Below are 21,587 nucleotides of genomic sequence, written 5' to 3'. Positions count from 1 at the left end.
ATTCTAATCTCATCCCTCTGATCAGTAGTTCCCCAAGTGGTTGAATCATCTGAATCCCCCAGAAAGCATACACAACTCAGTTTCCTGGGCCTGACTCCAGCCCTGCTCAATCAGTCTCTGTGGTTTGAGCCAGGAAATCTGCTTTACAAACTTCCCAAGTGGCTTTTGATGTGTAGCCAGGTCTGGCAGCCAACTGCTTCAAAACCCCATTTACAATTATTTTTCACAGCTCCCACCACCGACAGTGTCTCCAGAGGTCTTCAGCTTGTGGCACTTATTAAAATTAACCATTTTGAGACTCATTCAGAAATACTCAATGTATTCTTCTGACTGGGTGACACAGGAAGGAAAAAGGAACCGCATGAGATGGACCAAAGGCATTTGCTTTGGTTGCCAATGGCTCTGAAACAGGAAATACTGAAACCAATACCTCTGTACTGCCTGGGCAGGTTGTTGATGTGTAGGTTGTTTTCAGTATTTGGGCTGGATAGGAAGACAAAAGTTTGTTAAGTAATCATTTATGTATTTTCCCCTATTATAAGTCATCTGACCTCACGATTACCATACATGGTAGGTGAAATTGTCCTCTTTAAAAAAAAAAGTTTTTTAATTGACAGATAATAATTGTACATATTCGTGGGGTACATAGCGATATTTCAATACATATAAGGTATAGTGATCAGATCAGGGTAATTAGCATATCTATTATCTCAAACATTTATCACTTCTTTGTGTTGGGAATGTCCTCGTCCTAGCTATTTGAAACTATATATTATTGTTAACTCGAATCATAAGTCCCCTTCTTTACAGATGGGAAAATTGAGGATTAGGAAAGTGAGGTAACGTCCCTGAAGTCACATAAGTTGGTAACTGTCAGATTCTGCATTTGATTACAGGCCTGATTGCCAAGGCCAGCTTTGAAAAGGTAAGAGGACCAGAGGGCCAACCTGCTGTTTTTTACTCTGGCAGGCCAAGCGAGCAGTACAGCGGGGAGCTACTGCAGTCATCTTTGATGTGTCTGAAAACCCAGAAGCTATTGACCAGGTAAGCTCCTCAGGCCATGCCAACACTGCAGCCTCCCTGAGAAAGGCACTTCCTTTAGTGAGCTTGGCTTGTCCCCGTCATGTCACCCTCATCTCAGGGCGTTTGCTCTTGTCTTCTGAAGTTAGGTGTCCATGTTTGGACATAATTCCCAAGGGATGTGTACTGGGCGAGGTTAAGAGCCAGGAAATTGGGGCACAGGGGGCATTTTTTCTTTTTTTCCCCTGAGACGGAGTCTTGCTCTGTTGCCCAGGCTGGAGTGCAGTGGCGCGATTTCAGCTCACTGCAATCTCCACCTCCCGGGTTCAAGCGATTCTCCTGCCTCAGCCTCCCAAGTATCTGGGATAATAGGCACCTGCCACCACGCCTGGCTAATTTTTGTATTTTTAGTAGAGATGGGGTTTCACCATGTTGGCCAGGCTGGTCTTGAACTTTTGACCTTGTGATCCATCTGCCTTGCCCTCCCAAAGTGCTGGGATTACAGGTGTAAGCCACTGCACCGGGCTCAGGGGGCATTTTCTAAGACTTTTCTGGGCCTTCCGCTTGCCCAGTCCATCCCAAAACAAGTGTCATTCTCAGCCTTGCTCTTCTGGGAGCTCCAAGGCTGTAACGTTGGAAGAGCTGGAGGATTCCAGACAGGTATTCAATGTTCCTTCCCTCCAGCCTTTCTTTCTCTCTACTGCTTCTTAAAATAAGCACACCTTTTAACCAGAGCCCTCTCGTCTTCCTTAGCTGAACCAGGGCTCTGAAGACCCGCTGAAGAGGCCAGTGGTGTATGTGAAGGGTGCAGATGCCATTAAGCTGATGAACATCGTCAACAAGCAGAAAGTGGCTCGAGCAAGGATCCAGCACCGCCCTCCTCGAGTGAGCCTCCACACCATTTGGCACAGGCTCAGGGCCTTCTCTGCTACTACCTGTCCCTTTATTTCCCTTGGGCTTTCATTCCTATCTCTGTCTAAAATGCTGGCATACCCCAGGTTCCTGCAGGCTTAGATCAGCTATTGGACTCAAGGCCAGGGAGAAATTTTACTCGTGTTCCTTTATAGTGAATTTGAAAAATCCTGCCAGAAATAGATACTTTTGTGCTAAGATGTCTCTGGCCTGTTCTACCTGGCATTCCCTCTTGGCGATCTCTCATCCTTTTTTTTCCATCCCATCTGCCTCTAAAAGGCAAATTGAGGAAAATTGAAGGGATGGGGCACCCAGCACCCGGCTTCCCATGTCTTCCTTCTTCCATCTGACTTAGACACTAGAAAAAAAGGCTTGTATTTCCTTCTTCCTGTAGAGTAGATTACGTTATTGAAACTCCCCAAGTTAATTTGAGTCTGGAAAAGTTAGCTTTCAACTGGGATTGAGTTCGAAGGCTAATGAATAGCATCTGCATCTCTTAAGTACGTAGAAGAGATACTACTGGCCACTAACTCTTAACCAGCCTCTTCTGCTCAAACCTCAAGCTGAAGAATTCCAGGAACCTTGGGCTGGTGCCCTGTATTGGTGTTATTTCCTCCTCACAAATATTGGGACATTCACAGTGTAGGATGATTCTTTCCCATGCACAACATAGCCAGATCCATGCAGCTTCCACTTTGCAAAGCTCTATTCCCATTGGCCAAATGGAGGTCCCAGATAAGGTGGCTGCGAGGTTTTAGGAGGCAGTGAGGAGAAGGTAAGAACTAAAACTAGAGGGAGTTTGCTGAACTGACTTGCTGGCTTCTTTTTAAAGGGAAAAAAAAAAGCGCTTTGGTAAATATGACTCATTGTAGTGGAAGCTGATATTTGTGGAAGCAGCATACAATTTTCTGAGTTGTTGTAAACCATTAATTATATGGTTAGTAATCACTGTTCCCTCAAAACATGACACTCACTCTTTTGTCCTATAAATGTGATTATTTGTGTTTATTTGGAAGGGCCTTTCTTACCAGTTACAGCCAACTTTACAGTATTCCACGGGGAGCCAGGCTTTACCAACAGAGTTCCCTCGGCTCTTGGGGGGCCTGGCTGAGATCGCCGCAGGCATCCCCCTGGGCCACACCGAAGGCACTACATGGGCCTAGGGAGCACACCATGTGCATGTGAGCAGAACCCCAGGAGTTTCCTGCAAATTGAGGGGAAACTCATCCCGGTCACCCCATCTTTGTCCTGACCAAGCCAAGATAGCCCATGTGCCGATTACCAGGCTGGAGAGAGGCTGTGACTCACTGTGTCTGTGTTCCGTTCCAGCAACCCACTGAATACTTTGACATGGGGATTTTCCTGGCTTTCTTCGTCGTGGTCTCCTTGGTCTGCCTCATCCTCCTTGTCAAAATCAAGCTGAAGCAGCGACGCAGTCAGGTAGTGCCTCTGTGTGTAGCCCGTGAGCAGTAACCCCTGTTGCCCTGACACTGGGGAAAACCAGGACTCTCGTCACCTTATTTTTTGATGGTGCAACATGGAGCCTCACAGCTGTGGACTCTGAGCTCCACAGCCTGTTCCCAGTGGCCCAGAAACAGCAAAGATGGAAAAAAAATAAGAGCAAATTAGGCCAGGCACCATGGCTCACGCTTGTAATCCCAGCACTTTGGGAGGCCGAGGCAGGCAGATCACTTGAGCTCACGAGTTCAAGACCAGCCTAGTCAACATGGCAAAACCCCGTCTCTACCAAAAATACAAAAATTAGCTTGGCATGGTGGCGTGTACCTGTAGTCCCAGCTACTCCGGGGGCTGAGGTGGGAGGATCACTTGAGCCTGGAGGGCAGAGGTTGCAATGAGCTATGATCGCACCACTGCATTCCAGCCTGGGTAACAGAGTAAGACCCTGTCTCAAAAAAAAACAAAAAGATCAAAACTTACAGCCCAGTGCCTTCTCTGTTCTAAAAGGGCTAGTCCTACAAAGGCTAAGCATTGGGAATGTCTCCAGCAGGTGTTTCGAAGGAAGTGTTTATTTTTTTATTTCTTTGAGACAAGATCTGTCACCCAGGCCGGAGTGTAATGGCGTGATCTCGGCTCACTGCAACCTCCACCTCCCGGGGTCAACTGAGTCTCGTGCCTCAGCCTCCCAAGTAGCTGAAATCACAGGCACCCGGCTAATTTTTGTATTTTTAGTAGAGACGGGGTTTCACCATGTTGGCCAGGCTGGTCTCAAACTCCTGACCTCATGTGATCTGCCCGCCTTGACCTCCCAAAATGTTGGGATTATAGGCGTGAGCCACCACACCTGTCCCAAAGGAAGTGTTTAAGTCAATGGTAATAAGTATTATAAACACTCCACAGGTCTAGAATGTGTGCTGTGGCAGTCTGAGTTTTGAGTGCTTTCTCTGAAGTCTATTCTGGCATGATTGAGAAGTGTTTGCCTGTCCCAGTGCATCAAGTGGCGCCCTAGAGCCTTGGTCCTCAGATAGAATCTGTGGTCCAGCAGCAACAGCAGCACCTGGAAGCCTGATAGAAATGCAGGGTCTCAGGCCCCACTCCAGACCACCTACACCGTATACCAGGCTCTCTGGGCAATGCTTGATTAACAGTAGCTGCTGTAGCACTGCAGCCACCACATCACTTTGTGCTTGTAGGAAGGAGAAACTCAGGGGTGGAGGGTGGTGAGAGGATAAGCAGAGATCTGGACCCCCAAATGTATGGCAGGGTCATGTCTCAGGGGAGAGATGGTGGATCCTGGAAGGCAATCTGCAGAGAAGAGAATGACCAAAGGTCTCATGAGGGTTGAGCGACCACCCCCAACAAGATGATGGCTTGTGTTTTTTGAGCACAGCCTATTTGCCAGGTGCTAAGCACTTACACATTGTCTATTTACTGTCACCACCTCCTTCAACAGAAAGAGGAGGAATGCTTGGCGTAGAACAGGTTGATAACTCAGGGTCTGGCAGAGTTAGGAGGCAGCAGGTCCAAGTAATTGGAGGAGACCCTTGCCTTCAAGTCAGAGAGACCCCTGCTAGTCTTGCCACTTAGGAAAAGCCTAGGTTGATGTCGTGGACACCCCACCCGTTTGCAGAATATGTGCTATGGCAGTCTGAGTTTTGAGCGACTTCTCGGAAGTCTGTTCTGTCGTGATAGAGAATTGTCTGCCTGTCCCAGTGAATCGTGTGTCATGTCCCTGGGGTGACTGCCACTTTCATACGTACCGGCCCCTCACACAGACTACATTCTGCCATGCAGAATTCCATGAACAGGCTGGCTGTGCAGGCTCTGGAGAAGATGGAAACCAGAAAGTTCAACTCCAAGAGCAAGGGGCGCCGGGAGGGGAGCTGCGGGGCCCTGGACACACTCAGCAGCAGCTCCACGTCTGACTGTGCCATCTGTTTGGAGAAGTACATTGATGGAGAGGTAATGGCAGAAGAAGGCCCATCCTGGGTGGGGAAAACATAGGCAGGTCAGCAGAGGTGCCCAAGACCTAGAAGGACAGGGCCCTGTGTTCCATCACACACATCCACTTTTAGAGTCACTCTTCTGAAAATTCTGAGACTTGACTTGATATTTAACTGGGTGTTTTTACTTACAAAGAGACAAGGGATTTTATATCCCTCACTTTTTTTTTTTTTTTTTTTTTTTTTTGAGATGGAGTCTTGCTCTGTCGCCAGGCTGGAGTGCAGTGGCACAATCCCGGCTTACTGCAACCTCTGCCTCCCGGGTTCAAACGACTCTCCTGCCTCAGCCTCCCAAGTAGCTGGGATTATAGGCGTGCGCCACTACGCCCAGCTAATTTTTGTACTTTTAATAGAGACAGGGTTTCACCATGTTGGCCAGGATGGTCTTGATCTCTTGACCTTGTGATCCGTCCGCCTCGGCCTCCCAAAGTGCTGGGATTACAGGTGTGAGCCACCGTGCCCGGCCATCCCTCACTTTTTTTTCTTGTAGCTCTTTGAAAATTTTAGGCCTAGAACCATGCCTGTAGTCCTAGCTACTTGGGAGGCTGAGGTGGAAGGATCACTTGAGGCTGGGAACTTGAGGCTGCAGTAAGCTATTACTACACCGCTGCATGTCAGTCTGGACAACAGAGTGAGACCTTGTCTGTCTTAGAAAGAAAATTTCAGACCTTCAGAAAAGACTAGTACCATAGACGATATATGTCAGGGGCCTAGAATCATCCACGATGAACATTTTGCCGCATTTGCTCACTCTCCCTCTCTCTAGACAGATGCATACATACACATATTTAGGGGGCAGGGAGCAAACCACTTGAGAATTACAGACATTTGATGCGCCTTTGCTGAAAATGTTCCACTGCTGCGGAGACTGTTGGATGGAAATGGAATTTTTGCAGAATAGAATAGTAGATTCTTACACAAACTCTGGGTTCTAATCCTGACCTGGGTGGATTCTAGCTTTGTGATCTTGGGCAAGTGACTTTGTTTTCTTGTGACATGGGCCTGACACTGACCAGCATTCCAGGTGATCATGAAGGTTCCATGAGAAGATCCAGCATAGACCCTTTGTCATTCTGTCAGGCACAGTGTTAGGTATGAGCTGGAATATTACTGTGCTAGACAGGTCAGAAAATTGAAAGACAAAGTAAAATGAGCAAATCTGGAAGATGCTTAGGCTTAGGAACTCTGGAGGTGGTTCTGTCCCAATAACTCCATCTGTCTAGATAGGCTGCTTTTCTTATAAACCACATACCCCATGGTGAGGTTCAGGATCCAGTAAAGGAGGGGATAGCAGAGCTTTGCCCCTTTGCTGCCCCACCTGTCAATCATGAGTCCCAGGTATCTTCCTTTCTACTCATGCCTATTTGGGATACCCAGGGACAGCCAGCACCTCAGAGATGCAGAATGTCTTGGGGTATACCTGGCCCTCTCTCCATACCCCTAGGCCTCCCATCCTCACTAGCACGAGGCCTCGGCCTTCCCTGGGTGGAGGCATGAGTGTGTTTGCCCTCCTCCAACTACAGGAAAGACGCCTGCCTCTGTGCATGCCCACTCTCTTAACACTGAGGACTGTGGTTGGAGCTGACTGCTGGCAGTTTCCTTCTCCCTAGAACACATGGGTGGGCCCCGCTTCTAGGGAATTGAGCCCTAATTGGAGGTGGGGAGGAGAGTGGGGAAGGGTACTGGCATGCTGTGCAGAGCTCCTTGGTCTGTGCTGGACTCTGCAGGTGGACACACCTGCGAGGCTGAAGGCAGACCTGTGTCCCCTCTCTCCCTGCCCAGGAGCTGCGGGTCATCCCCTGTACTCACCGGTTTCACAGGAAGTGCGTGGACCCCTGGCTGCTGCAGCACCACACCTGCCCCCACTGTCGGCACAACATCATAGGTAACTGTCACCTGCCTCAACCATTGCTGAAGAGTCAAGTTAGAGGATGCTGTCCCTACCAAGTGCCTAGCTAGAGTGTGACACACACCGCAGGCTAGGGAGCACGCAGAGCCACCGCGGCACTGCCCTCTGGACTTGGAGGCCTGGCAGCCCTGGGTTTTGGAGGTTGTCTGCACGACCCTTAGGAGAGCTTGGCATTAAGAATCACCCTGAGTTCAAGTTTGGGCTTCACATTAAGCAGCTTCCTGACCTCGGGCAAGACATCTGGCCTCTTCCAGGCCTGAGGCCCCTAATCTGTTTAGTGGCAATGACAGTAATGGTGTTTGCCCACGCCCCGTACCATGGGGGTGTTCCTAGGACCACGAGAGACGATGAGTGTGCAGAGGCCAGCTTGGGCTGTTGCTCCTGCATCACTGTGTCATTAAACAGGGACGGAGGGACACTGGCATCTTTGAATCCGATTCTTTTCTGCAGACTCCTGTGGTGCCCTGTCAGGCAGAGCAGTGGGGAGTTGGGAGTGGGGCCCTTACAGGAGATGGGCCATTTCACACAGATAGGTCAGCCTCTGCCGCTGCAGCTGAGTTTGGGGGCAGGGTTGTGAGAATGGTCACCTTGGCAGGTGACCAAGCCTGCTGCTTCAGCCTTTGCCCGTTTTAAAAATCCCTTTAGCCTCTGACACCAGTATGCTCAGCCCTGCCTACTCTGTTTCCTCCACTTGTCTCCAGAACAAAAGGGAAACCCAAGCGCGGTGTGTGTGGAGACCAGCAACCTCTCACGTGGTCGGCAGCAGAGGGTGACCCTGCCCGTGCATTACCCCGGCCGCGTGCACAGGACCAACGCCATCCCAGCCTACCCTACGAGGACAAGCATGGACTCCCACGGCAACCCCATCACCTTGCTGACCGTGGACCGGCACGGGGAGCAGAGCCTCTATTCCCCGCAGACCCCCGCCTACATCCGCAGCTACCCACCCCTCCACCTGGACCACAGCCTGGCCGCTCACCGCTGCGGCCTGGAGCACCGGGCCTACTCCCCAGCTCACCCCTTCCGCAGGCCCAAGTTGAGCGGCCGCAGCTTCTCCAAGGCAGCTTGCTTCTCCCAGTATGAGACCATGTACCAGCACTACTACTTCCAGGGCCTCAGCTACCCGGAGCAGGAGGGGCAGTCCCCACCTAGCCTCGCGCCCCGGGGCCCGGCCCGTGCCTTTCCTCCGAGCGGCAGTGGCAGCCTGCTCTTCCCCACCGTGGTGCACGTGGCCCCGCCCTCCCACCTGGAGAGCGGCAGCACGTCCAGCTTCAGCTGCTATCACGGCCACCGCTCGGTGTGCAGTGGCTACCTGGCCGACTGCCCGGGCAGCGACAGCAGCAGCAGCAGCAGCTCCGGCCAGTGCCACTGTTCCTCCAGTGACTCTGTGGTAGACTGCACTGAGGTCAGCAACCAGGGCGTGTACGGGAGCTGCTCCACCTTCCGCAGCTCCCTCAGCAGCGACTATGACCCCTTCATCTACCGCAGCCGGAGCCCCTGTCGTGCCAGTGAGGCGGGGGGCTCGGGCAGCTCGGGCCGGGGGCCTGCCCTGTGCTTCGAGGGCTCCCCGCCCCTCGAGGAGCTCCCGGCGGTGCACAGTCATGGTGCTGGGCAGGGCGAGCCTTGGCCAGGCCCTGCCTCTCCCTCGGGGGATCAGGTGTCCACCTGCAGCCTGGAGATGAACTACAGCAGCAACTCCTCCCTGGAGCACAGGGGGCCCAATAGCTCTACCTCAGAAGTTGGGCTCGAGGCTTCTCCTGGGGCCGCCCCTGACCTCAGGAGGACCTGGAAGGGGGGCCACGAGTTGCCGTCGTGTGCCTGCTGCTGCGAGCCCCAGCCCTCCCCACCCGGGCCTAGCGCTGGAGCAGCTGGCAGCAGCACCTTGTTCCTGGGGCCCCACCTCTACGAGGGCTCTGGCCCGGCGGGTGGGGAGCCCCAGTCAGGAAGCTCCCAGGGCCTGTACGGCCTTCACCCCGACCATTTGCCCAGGACAGATGGGGTGAAATACGAGGGCCTGCCCTGCTGCTTCTATGAAGAGAAGCAGGTGGCCCGTGGGGGCGGAGGGGGCGGCGGCTGCTACACTGAGGACTACTCGGTGAGTGTGCAGTACACGCTCACCGAGGAGCCCCCGCCCGGCTGCTACCCCGGGGCCCGGGACCTGAGCCAGCGCATCCCCATCATTCCGGAGGATGTGGACTGTGACCTGGGCCTGCCCTCGGACTGCCAAGGGACCCACAGCCTCGGCTCCTGGGGTGGGACGCGGGGCCCGGACACCCCACGGCCCCACAGGGGCCTGGGAGCAACCCGGGAAGAGGAGCGGGCTCTGTGCTGCCAGGCTAGGGCCCTGCTGCGGCCTGGCTGCCCTCCAGAGGAGGCAGGTGCTGCCAGGGCCAGCTTCCCTAGTGCCCTCCAGGACACTCAGGAGTCCAGCGCCACAGCCACTGAGGCTGCAGGTGAGAGCAGGAAATGGCAGTAGGTCAGAGCAGGAGTTTCCATCAGGGTCGTCTTGTCGTCTTCTGTCTTAGGCATTTTCTGAATGACTTCTTTTTTTTTTTTTGAGACGGAGTCTTTTTCTGTCCCCCAGGCTGGAGTGCAGTGGCGCCATCTCGGCTCACTGCAAGCTCCGCCTCCCAGGTTCACGCCATTCTCCTGCCTCAGCCTCCCCAGTAGTTGGGACTACAGGCGCCCGCCACCACGCCCGGCTAATTTTTTGTATTTTTAGTAGAGACGGGGTTTCACCGTGATTGCCAGGATGGTCTCGATCTCCTGACCTCGTGATCCGCCCGCCTCGGCCTCCCAAAGTGCTGGGATTACAGGCGTGAGCCACCGCGCCCGGCCTCTGAATCACTTCTTTTGTGCCCTTGGCTTTAAACACCATCTGAAGCTGAAGACTTCCAAGGGTTACTCCTCCGCCTGGCCCTCCCTTGGAGTTCAGACCTATTGAGCCCTCTGCTTCCAAGATCTCGGGATCTCTCCCCCAAGATGCCTGCAGCCTGTCATGTCCACAGCAGTGCTCTCATTTCCCCCTCTGCCCTGCTCCCCATCCACATGCTCACACCAAAAACCTAGCACCAGCTGGGGGTAGTGGCTCATGCCTGTAATCTTGGGTCACCCAACCACTTTGGGAGACCGAGGCCGTGGATCACTTGAGGCCAGGAGTTGGAGACCAGCCTGGCCAACATGGCAAAACCATGGAGTCTGTTCATGACTCCGCATGGCTGGGATATTATGTAGGAGCCACTTCATAAACATTCTCGTTACTCAGTACAAAAATTAGCCAGGGGTGGTGGTGGGCGCCTGTAGTCCCAGCTACTCAGGATGCTGAGGCAGGAGAATCGCTTGAACCTGGTTGGCAGAGGTTGCAGTGAGCCAAGGTCAAGCTACTGCACTCCAGCCTGGGTGACAAAGCAAGACTGTCTTAAAAAAAAAAAAAAAAGGCCAGACCCAGTGGCTGGTGCCTGTAATCCCTGCACTTTGGGAGGCCAAGGCGGGTGAATCACTTGAGTTCAGGAGTTCGAGATCAGCCTGGCCAATATAGTGAAACCCTATCTCTACTAAAATACAAAAAAATTAGCTGGGCGTAGCGGGCACCTGTAATCCCAGCTACTCGGGAGGCTGAGGCAGGAGAATCGCCTGAACCTGGGAGGTGGAGGTTGCAGTGAGCCGTGATCGCACCACTGCACTCCAGCCTGGGTGACAGAGCGAGACTCCATCTCAAAAAAAAAACCTAGGCCCCATCCCTGTGCCCACCCTGCCCCTTGCACTCCAGCCTCCTGGGCTTCTCAACCTGTCTGAAGGACCCCAGTTGCTTGTTTTTGCCTCAGTCCATGAAAATGAATTCCCAGAAAATGAAACTTAGCAAAAGACATGTAAGATACAAGTCCAGATATTCTATTATTAGATTCAACAGACATCAGACTGCTACAAGATTTCCAAACATGCTGCCTCAGTAATAAACTGTGGAGTCTAGCACCTCTGAGTAGCACTGCAACAAGATCTACCTGTGAAGTACATCCCAAATGTATCTACTTCTCTGCACCCCCACTGCTATCCCCTCAATCCAGTCTCATTTTCCTCTCTGTGGGACAGAGGCAATAACCTCTGACTGATCTGCTGTCACTGGTCTTGCCTTCTATTCCACTTGGAACCAGAGTGGCCTTTTTTGAAACATAAGTTGATGTGTTTGTGCTAGAAAACCCTTCAATGACTTGCCGTTACCTTTAAAATCTTAAAAATGTTGGCCGGGCGTGGTGACTCATGCCTGTCATCCCGGGACTTTGGGAGGCCGAGGCAGGCAGATCACCAGGTAAAGAGATCGAGACCATCCTGGCCAACATGGCGAAACCCCGTCTCTAATAAAAATACGAAAATTAGCTGGGCATGGTGGCGCACGCCTCCCCTACTCGGGAGGCTGAGGCAGGAGAATTGCTTGAACCCGGGACACGGATGTTGCAGTGAGCTGAGATCGCCCCATTGTACTCCAGCCTGGCGACAGAGCGAGACTCCGTCTCAAAAAAAAAAATAATAATTAACTCCTAGCTGAGTGCTTTGGAAGGCCAAGGCAGGAGGATCACTTGAGGCCAGGAGTTGGAGACCAGCCTGGGGAACATAGAATGAACCTATCTCTTAAAAAAAATTAAAAAAAAAATTTTTTTTTAATTAGCTGGGCACGGTGACACATGCCATTAGTCCCAGATACTCAGAAGGCTGAGCCCAAAAGATTGGCTACTCACTTGAGCCCAAGAGATTGAGGCTGTAGTCATGATCTCACCACTGCACTTCAGCCTAGGCAACACAGCAAGACCCTGTCTCAGAAATAATAAATATTAGCATCTCACTCAGTTCTGTGTGATCCAGCTCCTGCTAACCCATCTGATGAGCTCTTGGTTCACTCCTTGCTTGCTGCTTTCACCCCCTGTGGCCCCTGTCCCGTTCTCCCCATGTGCCAAGCTCATTCCAGCCCCCAGACCTCTCCGCTACTTTTCTCCTCCAGATCTTAGGTTAAGCAACACTCCAGCCCCCTCTGAGATCACTTGCACACCTTCTGTTCACTTCTGTCATCCTATTGCTAAATTACTTTGTCTCAAGGTTCGTAAGCTCTGTGAGGGAGTCCTCTCTACTGCTTTTCCCAGGGCCTGACGCACACTGGGCATCCAGTTAACATCTCTAATATATTGGGTATTCATGCTACCTGAGGGCTTCTAGAAAGCTCTGTACATCCAAATGAGAGGCTGGCTTTCCAGGAGGCACCTGTGCTCTCAGCACAAATGGACCCCCTCTGGGAACAGGAACCTGCTTCAGCCCTTTAGCAAACACAGGCCTGCCACACGCTGGGGACAGGGCCACCTGAGTCCCTTGCCTGGTCCCATGTTCCCTGATGATTGTTCTCTGTCTTTCCCAGGACCGAGATCCCACTCAGCAGACAGCAGCAGCACAGGGGCCTGAGCTCAGGAGGAACTCTTACCTGGAAACTGGGAACTGTGTGGAGACTCCAAACTGACTTCCTTCAAAAAACAAAAACAAAAGATTTTTTTAGCTTTGACAAACACGCAAAAGTGGTAATAAAGAGAGCCCTCCTTGTCAACCCAAAATGTGAGCCCCCTGTGGCAAAACCACCCCCTACTCCATTAACAAGTCAACAGACAAAATTCTCCGAGTCCTTTGCCTCTTTTGATAACATGTTCTGTTTTGTAAAGTGTGTGTGCTTGGGGTTCCGAGGTGTGGGATTGAGTTCTCTGCTTTGTTTTTTTTTTAAGATAATGTATGTAAATGTAAAAAGTTATTTAAATATATATTTTAAAGAACCCTAACCGCCAACTTTTGCTGAAAAAGAAAAAAAAATCACTGCTGCATTAAATGAACCACATCATGTGTAGATACTGTTGTCTCCCTGAAGGGAGCTCAGGCCTTTGAAAAGCTCAGGGCTTCACCTGCCTTAGAAAATGAACCAGAAACTTGAAGTAAAGCTAGTTGATAGGGGTACAGGCTCTGAGGAGCAGTGCAAAGCTGCCTCTTTCTTTTTCGTGGCAAATCCCAATGTACACGATTTCAGGTCTCAGACGCCATGCCTCTCCAGCCCACGCCTTTAGGCAGGTGATGGCAGCAGCTAGGAACAGGGTGTACATGATCCGCAGCCCTGTGGAGCCAGGTCAAGCCGCTGCTATGAAAGCTCCAGGGTGATGGGGACGATTCTGCCCAGTGTCCTTCAATCTGTCCCCTCAGGTCATGGTCCCAAGTGAAATGACAGAGTTCACAGCCCTGATCTTGGCTGAGGTCCAGGTCATAGTAAGGGCATGTTCTTGGGGCCCTCGACCTGAACTCTGACCCTCGGGGCAGGGAAGAGGAGGCTGTCCGCTTTGGTTGTCCTGACTTTGGAGTCCTTTGCAAAAATATTTTGGGCCCCCTGCCACTGGCTGCAGAAATGGCTCGACGGGGTGTGTGGGGACAGACACCCAGAAGGAATGTACTTTTGTGGCCTTGGTGTCCGATGGGGCTGGGGGAGAGTGCTCTCCACTGACCCAGCAGCACACCGATGTGCAGTGCGCATGCATCTGCATCTGTGTGGGGGCAGCCACACCCCTTGGCTGCTGCTTCCTTGGGCTGCCTTTCTGGGGGCATGTGCCTGGACCTACGAGGTCTGCACTGAGCTCCATTTGAATGATACCTTTCCTGTCCCATTTCCCCACGGAAGCACCGCTTCAGGGTTATTCAGTCCTCTGCCTCATGGCTGAAATTGCTCATCTCGTCTGCAGATGTCTGCTGTCCTGTCTACCTAATGCACTATTATGTATTGATTCTCCATGAGACAGAGAGAGAGACTATCAGATAGTTTACACCCAAAGGGTAGGTTTTTGTATATTTTTCCAGCCTTTTTTATTAAGGGGAAGGGGAGAGTTTAAAAACCCAAACCGTTGTGGTTTTAAGGTGTTTCATTTTTAAAAGGGAGAGAGAATCTGTTTAAAGCTATTTCAGATCAGGGATTGTCATCCTTTTTTGTCCAATGTATTCCTTGTTCTTTAAAAAAATTTTTTTAGAGGAAACTAATATTAGTCCTTATGTTCACTAACTCTTCTGGTCACTTGTATTTATTCATTCATTCATCAGATATTTGTTGCCATCTGAAAGAACTGGCCCATTGGGTCTGAAAGCTCACTTGAGAATAGGAAACTTGAGACCTGGCCCCCTGTGGGTAGGAGAACAAGGACCACCTGGGTTGCCAGGTGATTCTCCAGTCTTGAACAAGTCTCCACCTGGGTTCTCCAGTCTTGAACCAGAATCTCACTCTTAGAATGTTTTTCTTGACCTCAGCATATGATGAGGAAATTTACTTATCTCTAGCTAGGATTTGACAAATTCCAGCATCAAATGATCAAAACATTTGCCATTGAGGCTTCACTGGTGAGATCCGTCCTCCATCCTCGGGTGCAGTCCCTTGGGGGCTGCTCCTCGGACTGCGCCCCGCACACCTGTTATCGAGGGTGTGAGAAGCGCCTAAGCTGGTGACACGTGATCTGAGACGCCTTCATTTCTCGGGCCAGGAGTAGCAGCTGCTAAAGACAGCAGCTTGCATTGCATGGTTTTAGGGAAGCGGGGTCTGGCTTTTAATATGAACTGCAAAAAGCAGCTTCTCATTGAGATTTTTTTGTTGTTGTTTGTGGGGGGTTTTTTGTTTTGTTTTGTTTTTAATGCCTTTGAGTGCATATTTTCTTCCTCGTCTGAAACCGAACTCCGAAAGTGGCTTTCTTTAGCCCTGGCTGGAAAACCACCCCTCAATAGCCTTAAGCAATAAATGAGTAGAGAATGTGGCTTCCACTGGGCTTATTAAAATAAGTGTGTCTAGTTTTCACTTGAACAGGTGATAGCCGCAGATGGCAAAGGAAACCCATTTAATTTTTGTAGCTTACAGGTGGTAGAAACAAAAATGCAATTTTAAAACCTTAAATACCAAAATACCAAATACCAACCATTGTCTTTTTTTTTTTTTTTTTTTTTTTTGAGATGGAGTTTCGCTCTTGTTGCCCAGGCTGGAGTGCAATGGCGCGATCTCAGCTCACTGCAACCTCCACCTCCCGGGTCCAAGTGATTCTTCTGCCTCAGCCTCCTAAGTAGCTGGGGCTACAGGCATGTGCCACCACACCCGGCTAATTTTGTATTTTTGGTAGAGACGGGGTTTCTCCATGTTGGTCAGGCTGGTCTTGAATTCCCGACCTCAGGTGATCCACCCACCTCAGCCTCCCAAAGTGCTGGGATTACAGGCATGAGCCACCGCGCCCACCCAGCAATACCAACCATTGTCTTTTAAATTTGTGTTGGCTTCTCAGACAGGGAGATCACCGGAATAAAATAACCAATGGTCTTATTTTGTCACATGTAAATCAAAAGAAATGTCCTCTTTGAAGCTGTAAGACTCCACCAATGACAGACACCCTTTTCGGTGGACTCTGAGTGGTGTGTAGTGGTTTTATAGCCATGGAAACTGGGAGTATCTCACTTTCCACTGAGAACCCCTGCCCCCAATCCCTCTAAGTTGGGGTGTGGCAGTTGGGCAGGGTCAAGTGACCCAGCCCTGGGTGTAGGACAGCCATGTACAGTGAAGAGTTCTAGAACCAGCTAAAAATGGAAGTTTGGGTGTTTACCAACAAGGTACCTCTTTATGGATGCAGCCCCACTAAGCTGGCTTTGACTCTCAGCTCCTTCCCCGTCTCCTCCTAACCCAAGCCCTTTTATAAAATAAAGCCCCATCTGTCCCACTGCTCACATACTTATGTGCTGCTAGTCTCTACTCGAAGTTCGTGCAGGACTAATGCTTTTAAAATGAGGTCTAAAAAATACTAATTGAGAATATTCTTCTTTAAACAGAACTGCCTTTTTCTACTCCTTATGTAAACTCTTTCTATTGTGTTGGTCTAACGAGGCACTATTTTAAAATTTTTTTAATTTCTCCCATAGCACTTAAAAGAGATTTTGTAAAGACTTTGCTGTAAAGATTTTGTAATAAAATGGTCTAAGGGCTCTTTTTCCAACATTACCATTTTTAAAAAATGTTTTAAAAGCTAGAAAACAACTTATGTATATTCTGTATATGTATAGCAGCACATTTCATTTATGGAAATATGTTCTCAGAATATTTATTTACTAATATATTTATCTTAAGCCATGTCTTATGTTGAGAGTGTGACATTGTTGGAATAATCATTGAAAATGACTAACACAAGACCCTGTAAATACATGATAATTGCACACAGATTTTACATATTTGCAGACCAAAAATGATTTAAAACAAGTTGTAGTCTTCTATGGTTTTGTAACAAATTGTACAAATGACTGTAAAAAAAAATACAATTTTATCAAGTATATGTTATATATTGTCATTGGTCTGTTCAGTAAAAGTCTACAGATTCAACAAGGGGAGGTTTGCACGGGGCAGTACTTTTAACTTCTACTTGTCCGTGGAAGCATTCCTATAACTTTCTCTCCTGTTAATATAGAGTCCAGGTTATTGGGGGTTTAGGCAGTGTCACAGGAGAGCATCTGTTATAAGGGTGTGGGTTTATATCCTTGTGAGAATGGTAGGCTTTCTGCTCAGCCCTATGTAGAAGGAGCTAGGGAAAGTGATAGTGATCGAGCCTAGGGGTCCACTTTTTATTTTTTATTTATTTATTTGTTTATTTATTTATTTATTTTTTTGAGACAGAGTCTCACTCTGTCTCCCAGGCTGGAGTGCAGCGGTGCAATCTCGGCTCACTGCAAACTCCGCCTCCCGGGTTCAAGCCATTCTCGTGCCTCAGCCTCCCAAGTAGCTGGGACTACAGGTGCCCCCACCACGCCCGGCTAATTTTTTTTTTTTTTTTTTTGTATTTTTAGTAGAGACGGGGTTTCACTGTGTTAGCCAGGATGGTCTCGATCTCCTGACCTCGTGATCCGCCCGCCTTGGCCTCCCAAAGTGCTGGGATTACAGGCATGAGCCACCGCGCCCGGCCATCCACTTTTTAAAAATAAGGAACCATGTGGCCAGGCGTGGGAGCTCATACCTATAATCCCAGCTATTCAGGAGGTTGAGTCAGGAGGATCTCTTGAGGCAGGACTTGGAGACCAGACTCAGCAACATAGTGAGACCCCATTTCTCTACCGAGAAAAAAAAAAGCTATACATGTTGGGGTCCATATGTAGTCTTAGCTACTCAGGAGGCTGAGGCAGGAGGATTGCTTGAGCCCAGGAAGTCAAGACTGCAGTGAGCTGTGATCATGCCACTGCACTCCAGCCTGGGCGACAGAGCTGTCTCAAAATAAAGAAAAGGAAGGGAAAGAAGGAAGGCGATAGGGAACCATAGACTGAATATAAAACATCTGCTTTATCTGTCAGGCCCTTTCCTACCTGGAAGACTAAGAGACCCCCAAGGCCTTGGAGGAAAAATACTCCAAGCATCTACCCTTCAAAATCAGCTAATCATGAGTGGAGAGGGACCCTTGGTCTTGAGCGAATCTGATACCTCTTTGTTTCCCCTGAGAGGGTGTCGCTAATTTGTAAAGCACTCTGAGATGACACGGAAGGTGCAAAGTTGTGTTTATTTTTCAGATCTCTAGCAGAGAATACTCTAATCCCACGAGTTCCTGGTCCTATTTTTTGCTCTTTAACTTGGGCCATTTCTTGAGTACAGCCTCCTCATGGACACCCGGCTGCTTCCTGCCAGGGAACTGGTCCCTCTGAGCACCTTCAGAGATGGCACCTTGACTGCACAGAGCCTCCCAGAGCTTTCGTTTAATGGCCTTGCCCAGCTCCAGGCTGTACCTCTTGGGGGTCCCTGAAGGATTCCACAGCATTGGCTCCACCACAGCGTGGTACAGAGCCTGGTAACCCTCTATGGGGAGACCGTGGATGGTTAGCATGTCCTCCGACAACTGCTGTCTCTTTTGGGTTTCAGGAAGCAACACTCGGCCCTTCCAGGCTGCTATCCCACTGTCCTGGGGTAGCGCTTGGGTGGCAGCCACATGTTCAGCATATCTGTCCTCAAGATCTTGGCGGACTGTTAGTTTTTTCTCCTTTGAACTTTCTTTACCCTAGCCAGGAAGAAAGCAGAGAAGTCAAAGCTAAAACTTGAGAGGGGAGCTCAGAATAATCATCTGGGATTTGTGTCCCAGAGTCTTGGTTACAGCAACAACCAACATTTGTCTAGCATGTTCTAGTTTACTGAATTCCTTTATGTACATACGACTGCGTGTGTTCCCCATAACCCTGTGAGGTCAGCAGGAGACAGCTTTAAAGGCAAAGAAATTGGAATTGGTTTGCCCAAGGCCACACAGCTAGAAGGTTAATAACAACTGTCATCTATTGAATGCCACGCAAGATCCTAATTATTTACCCTCTGCCAGGCTCTGTTCAAAAGCCTTTTGCATGTATTATTTGACATTCATGAAGCCCTATGAGGGAAGGGCCGTTATCCCTCATTTAATATGATAATATCAAGGCACAAAGAAATTAAGCCCGAGGTCGTCCTCAATTATAGTCAGAGTTAGGATTTGAACCCTGATGGCCTAGCTCCAGGGTACATGGAGCTCTGCTGGCCACCATGGGGTAACAGACCTGGATTCCAATCAGGCCTTCATAGGCCAAGTTCTCCATGTGGACGCCCACAATCCAGATCTATAGCTGACCACTGGTGTGTGTGTGTGCACAAGCATGCACTACCCATATCCTAGCCTTCCTTCTCACCCTTATTTTTCCTTCATGTCAAGTCTGTGCTTATGAAAGCCAGCTCATCCTTCTCTAGAACTAAGCATAGTATAAATGATAAATAGCATGACCCCAAAATCTGGGGCATACTTCCACTCTACCATGCTACACCTCCTCCCCACATTCTGTCTTCAACTTTAGGATTTCCTTCACTTGGTATAGATCTTTTTCTCTTTTTCTTTTTTTTGAGACAGGGTCTTGCTCTGTTGCCCAATCAGGAATGCAGTAGTGCAATCATGGCTCACTGCAGCCTCAACCTCCTGGGTTCAAGTAATCCTCTCTCCTTAGCCTCCCAAGTAGCTGGGATCACAGGCGTGTGCATCATGCCTGGCTATTTTTTCTTTTTAGTAGAGATGAGGTCTCCCTATGTTGCCCAGGCTGGTCTTGAACTCTCTGAGCTCAAGCGATCCTCCCTGCTTGGCCTCCCAAAGTGCTGAGATTGCAGGCGGTAGCCAAACACCATGTAATCTCAACCGTTAAGTGTTCTCTGGCTTTACCTTTTCCCTCCCCTCGCCTGTCACATTTTCCCCACCACTGGTCCTCGTCTACCTCTCTGATGCCTCCTGCAGGCCTCCTGTGCCCTGCTGGCCGCTTGCTCTTGGAACTGATGGAGTTTCTTTTCCCGGCCTGCTGGGTGGCTTTCATCACTGAATCGTCCTTGTGCTTTAATCTCTTTGAGAGTTTTCCTTCTTCAAACTTGCGTGGTGCTGGGCAGCATTTATTCTTCAGTTGCCGCCTGAGTACAAGCTTAACCGGTGAGAAGGAACTGGCAATTAATGGGTTCCTTACAATTTCCCAAGAGGAAGTGGTAGCTGGTGCTGGGGCGTTAATGTTCTGCTTTGCACATGTTCTGGCCATCCACATGTTGGTGAGAGCCGGTGAGTCCACATAGCAGTCCTGAAGCCTGGTATTTAGTAAGATGGACCGTCGGAGTCCATAGATAAGGATGCTGGGGTCTCGTCTCACATTGACTGGGTGCTAGAATTATAAGAGGGAGAAATGAATTTTAAAAGGACCGTTCTTCAGCAGAGAATAAAAGGTCTACTTTGAAGGCAAAATATTAACATCTTTTTATAGGCCATTCCTTCCACCCAGTTCTTAGAAATTTACTATATGTCCTCTCCTGCTCACCAAAGCCTTTTATACCAAGTAGGGAGGAGATAGTCACTCCACAAGGTTACAGTAATATTCAGGCTCTCAAAGAACATAGCATGCTGGGGCAGGAAGTCGGGGGTCAGGGAGGGTTCACAAGAAATTGAAGACAATTCCTGCCTGCTGGAAAGATACGGAAGGCAGGGTCACTCAAGACTTCCACGTGAGCTGTAGACACTCATCCATGCTGCAACACAGACATGACAGCCGGTAAGTTCTGCCAAACCCTGAATACGCTTTACACTTTCTTTTTTTGTGTGTGGAGGGACGGAGTTTAGCTCTTATTGCCCAGGCTGGAGTGCAATGGTGTGATCTCAGCTCACCGCAACCTCCGCCTCCCGGGTTCAAGGGATTCTCCTGCCTCAGCCTTCCAAGTAGTTGGGATTACAGGCATGCACCACTGCGCCCAGCTGATTTTGTATTTTTAGTAGAGATGGGGTTTCTCCATGTTGGTCAGGCTGGTCTCGAACTCCCAGCCTCAGATGATCTGCCCGCCTCGGCCTCCCAAAGTGCTGGGATTAAAAGGGTGAGCCACCACGCCTGGCTGAACACACTTTCTAACCAACTGCCATGCGCCAAGAAGAGCTCATTCACAGGGAAATCAATATACTCTGGGGACCATAAAAGCAACACGAAAACATTAATGCTGCCGGCCTCCATTTCCTGGGACAACTAAGAGCAACAGAACAATTTGGATAGATTAGAATCACATATTTAAAGAGACCTGGCTTTGTAAGAAATGTTATCTATAGAAATAAAATCACCTTACCATACTTCCGTTGCCTTAAATTTTATTTTCGCTAGCTTAGTAGGGGGAAGAAATATGTATTTTCTCTTTCCTTTCTCCCTCTCTCTCTCTCTTTTTTTTTGTTTTAATATTTCTAGTCACCTGTCTTTCTCTGCCTTAGTCACATATGGGCAAACTGCTGTTTGTTTAGATTTGGGCTCAGTGCAGGCAGCTTTGAGCCATTATCTCTAGTATTTGTGATGTCACTTTGGTTTGTGATGTGGATGTGGGTGGGTGTTACATCATCAGATTTTATAGTTAAATTATGTAGGAAGAAGTTCTACATGGTTTTGCTTCTAGCCTCAGAAACTTCTGAAGTCCTCATTTCCCCCAAAATGGCTTGGATGAATTTTGAAGATCTTCATGTTCTTAAGAAGTATGTTTTGCAGGAAATGTAGTCAAATATGCAGACCAGATTTGGGGATACGGGTAGTGAGATGCATCCCCACATGTGCAAAAGTGCCCTCCTTCCTGTACATAAGGGAGGCACTGTTAAGTTCTCAGAATAGCTGCCAAGGTTAGGGACCAGGAATGAAAGAGCACGTTCCTGCAGCCCTGGGCACCTTTCCCTGTGTGTCTCTCCCGGGAAGACTACATGGTTTCTGGAATGTGGTTT

General features: G+C 49.5%; 2 protein-coding genes across 14 annotated transcripts in view; one reads left to right on the top strand and one right to left on the bottom strand.

Annotated features, from left to right (window-relative positions):
- Nucleotides 1-16,663, top strand: part of ZNRF3 (zinc and ring finger 3) — a 263,602-nt gene extending 246,939 nt beyond the window's left edge. For all 11 annotated transcript variants that reach the window (XM_063623375.1, XM_063623374.1, XM_063623372.1 and 8 more), the window contains 7 exons: nt 970-1,044; nt 1,774-1,905; nt 3,262-3,372; nt 5,185-5,352; nt 7,176-7,278; nt 8,004-9,755; nt 12,704-16,663. In XM_063623375.1, coding sequence (XP_063479445.1) covers nt 970-1,044; nt 1,774-1,905; nt 3,262-3,372; nt 5,185-5,352; nt 7,176-7,278; nt 8,004-9,755; nt 12,704-12,747 — 2,385 coding nt within the window. In that variant the 3' untranslated portion in view covers nt 12,748-16,663. The remainder of the gene's footprint in view (nt 1-969; nt 1,045-1,773; nt 1,906-3,261; nt 3,373-5,184; nt 5,353-7,175; nt 7,279-8,003; nt 9,756-12,703) is intronic.
- A 1,185-nt stretch (nt 16,664-17,848) lies between these two features.
- Nucleotides 17,849-21,132, bottom strand: C18H22orf31 (chromosome 18 C22orf31 homolog). Of its 3 annotated transcripts, none has more exons than XM_055254408.2 (3): nt 21,074-21,132; nt 19,582-20,010; nt 17,849-18,359 (listed from the first exon to the last, which is right to left on the bottom strand). In XM_055254408.2, exons 2-3 carry the CDS (start codon nt 19,894-19,896, stop codon nt 17,919-17,921), a joined length of 756 nt encoding a protein of 251 aa, XP_055110383.1. In that variant the 5' UTR covers nt 19,897-20,010; nt 21,074-21,132; the 3' UTR covers nt 17,849-17,918. The 3 variants fall into 3 exon arrangements, with proteins under 3 accessions (XP_055110383.1, XP_055110382.1, XP_055110384.1); XM_055254407.2 differs by lacking the exon at nt 21,074-21,132 and adding an exon at nt 20,954-21,068; XM_055254409.2 differs by lacking the exon at nt 21,074-21,132 and adding an exon at nt 20,508-20,898.
- Nucleotides 21,133-21,587: the final 455 nt, after the last annotated feature.

Source organism: Symphalangus syndactylus, chromosome 18 (genome assembly GCF_028878055.3).
Source record: "Symphalangus syndactylus isolate Jambi chromosome 18, NHGRI_mSymSyn1-v2.1_pri, whole genome shotgun sequence".
In the NCBI taxonomy this organism is placed as follows: Eukaryota; Metazoa; Chordata; class Mammalia; order Primates; family Hylobatidae; genus Symphalangus; species Symphalangus syndactylus.
The sequence above is the reverse complement of the archived record's forward strand: the minus strand, read 5'-3'. Positions and strand labels throughout refer to the sequence as shown.

Coding starts and splice junctions, on each gene's coding strand:
- C18H22orf31 (XM_055254407.2), bottom strand. Junction 18,360..19,581: donor CTGCAGGAGGCATCAGAGAG/GTAGACGAGGAC, acceptor CTTCCTGGCTAG/GGTAAAGAAAGTTCAAAGGA.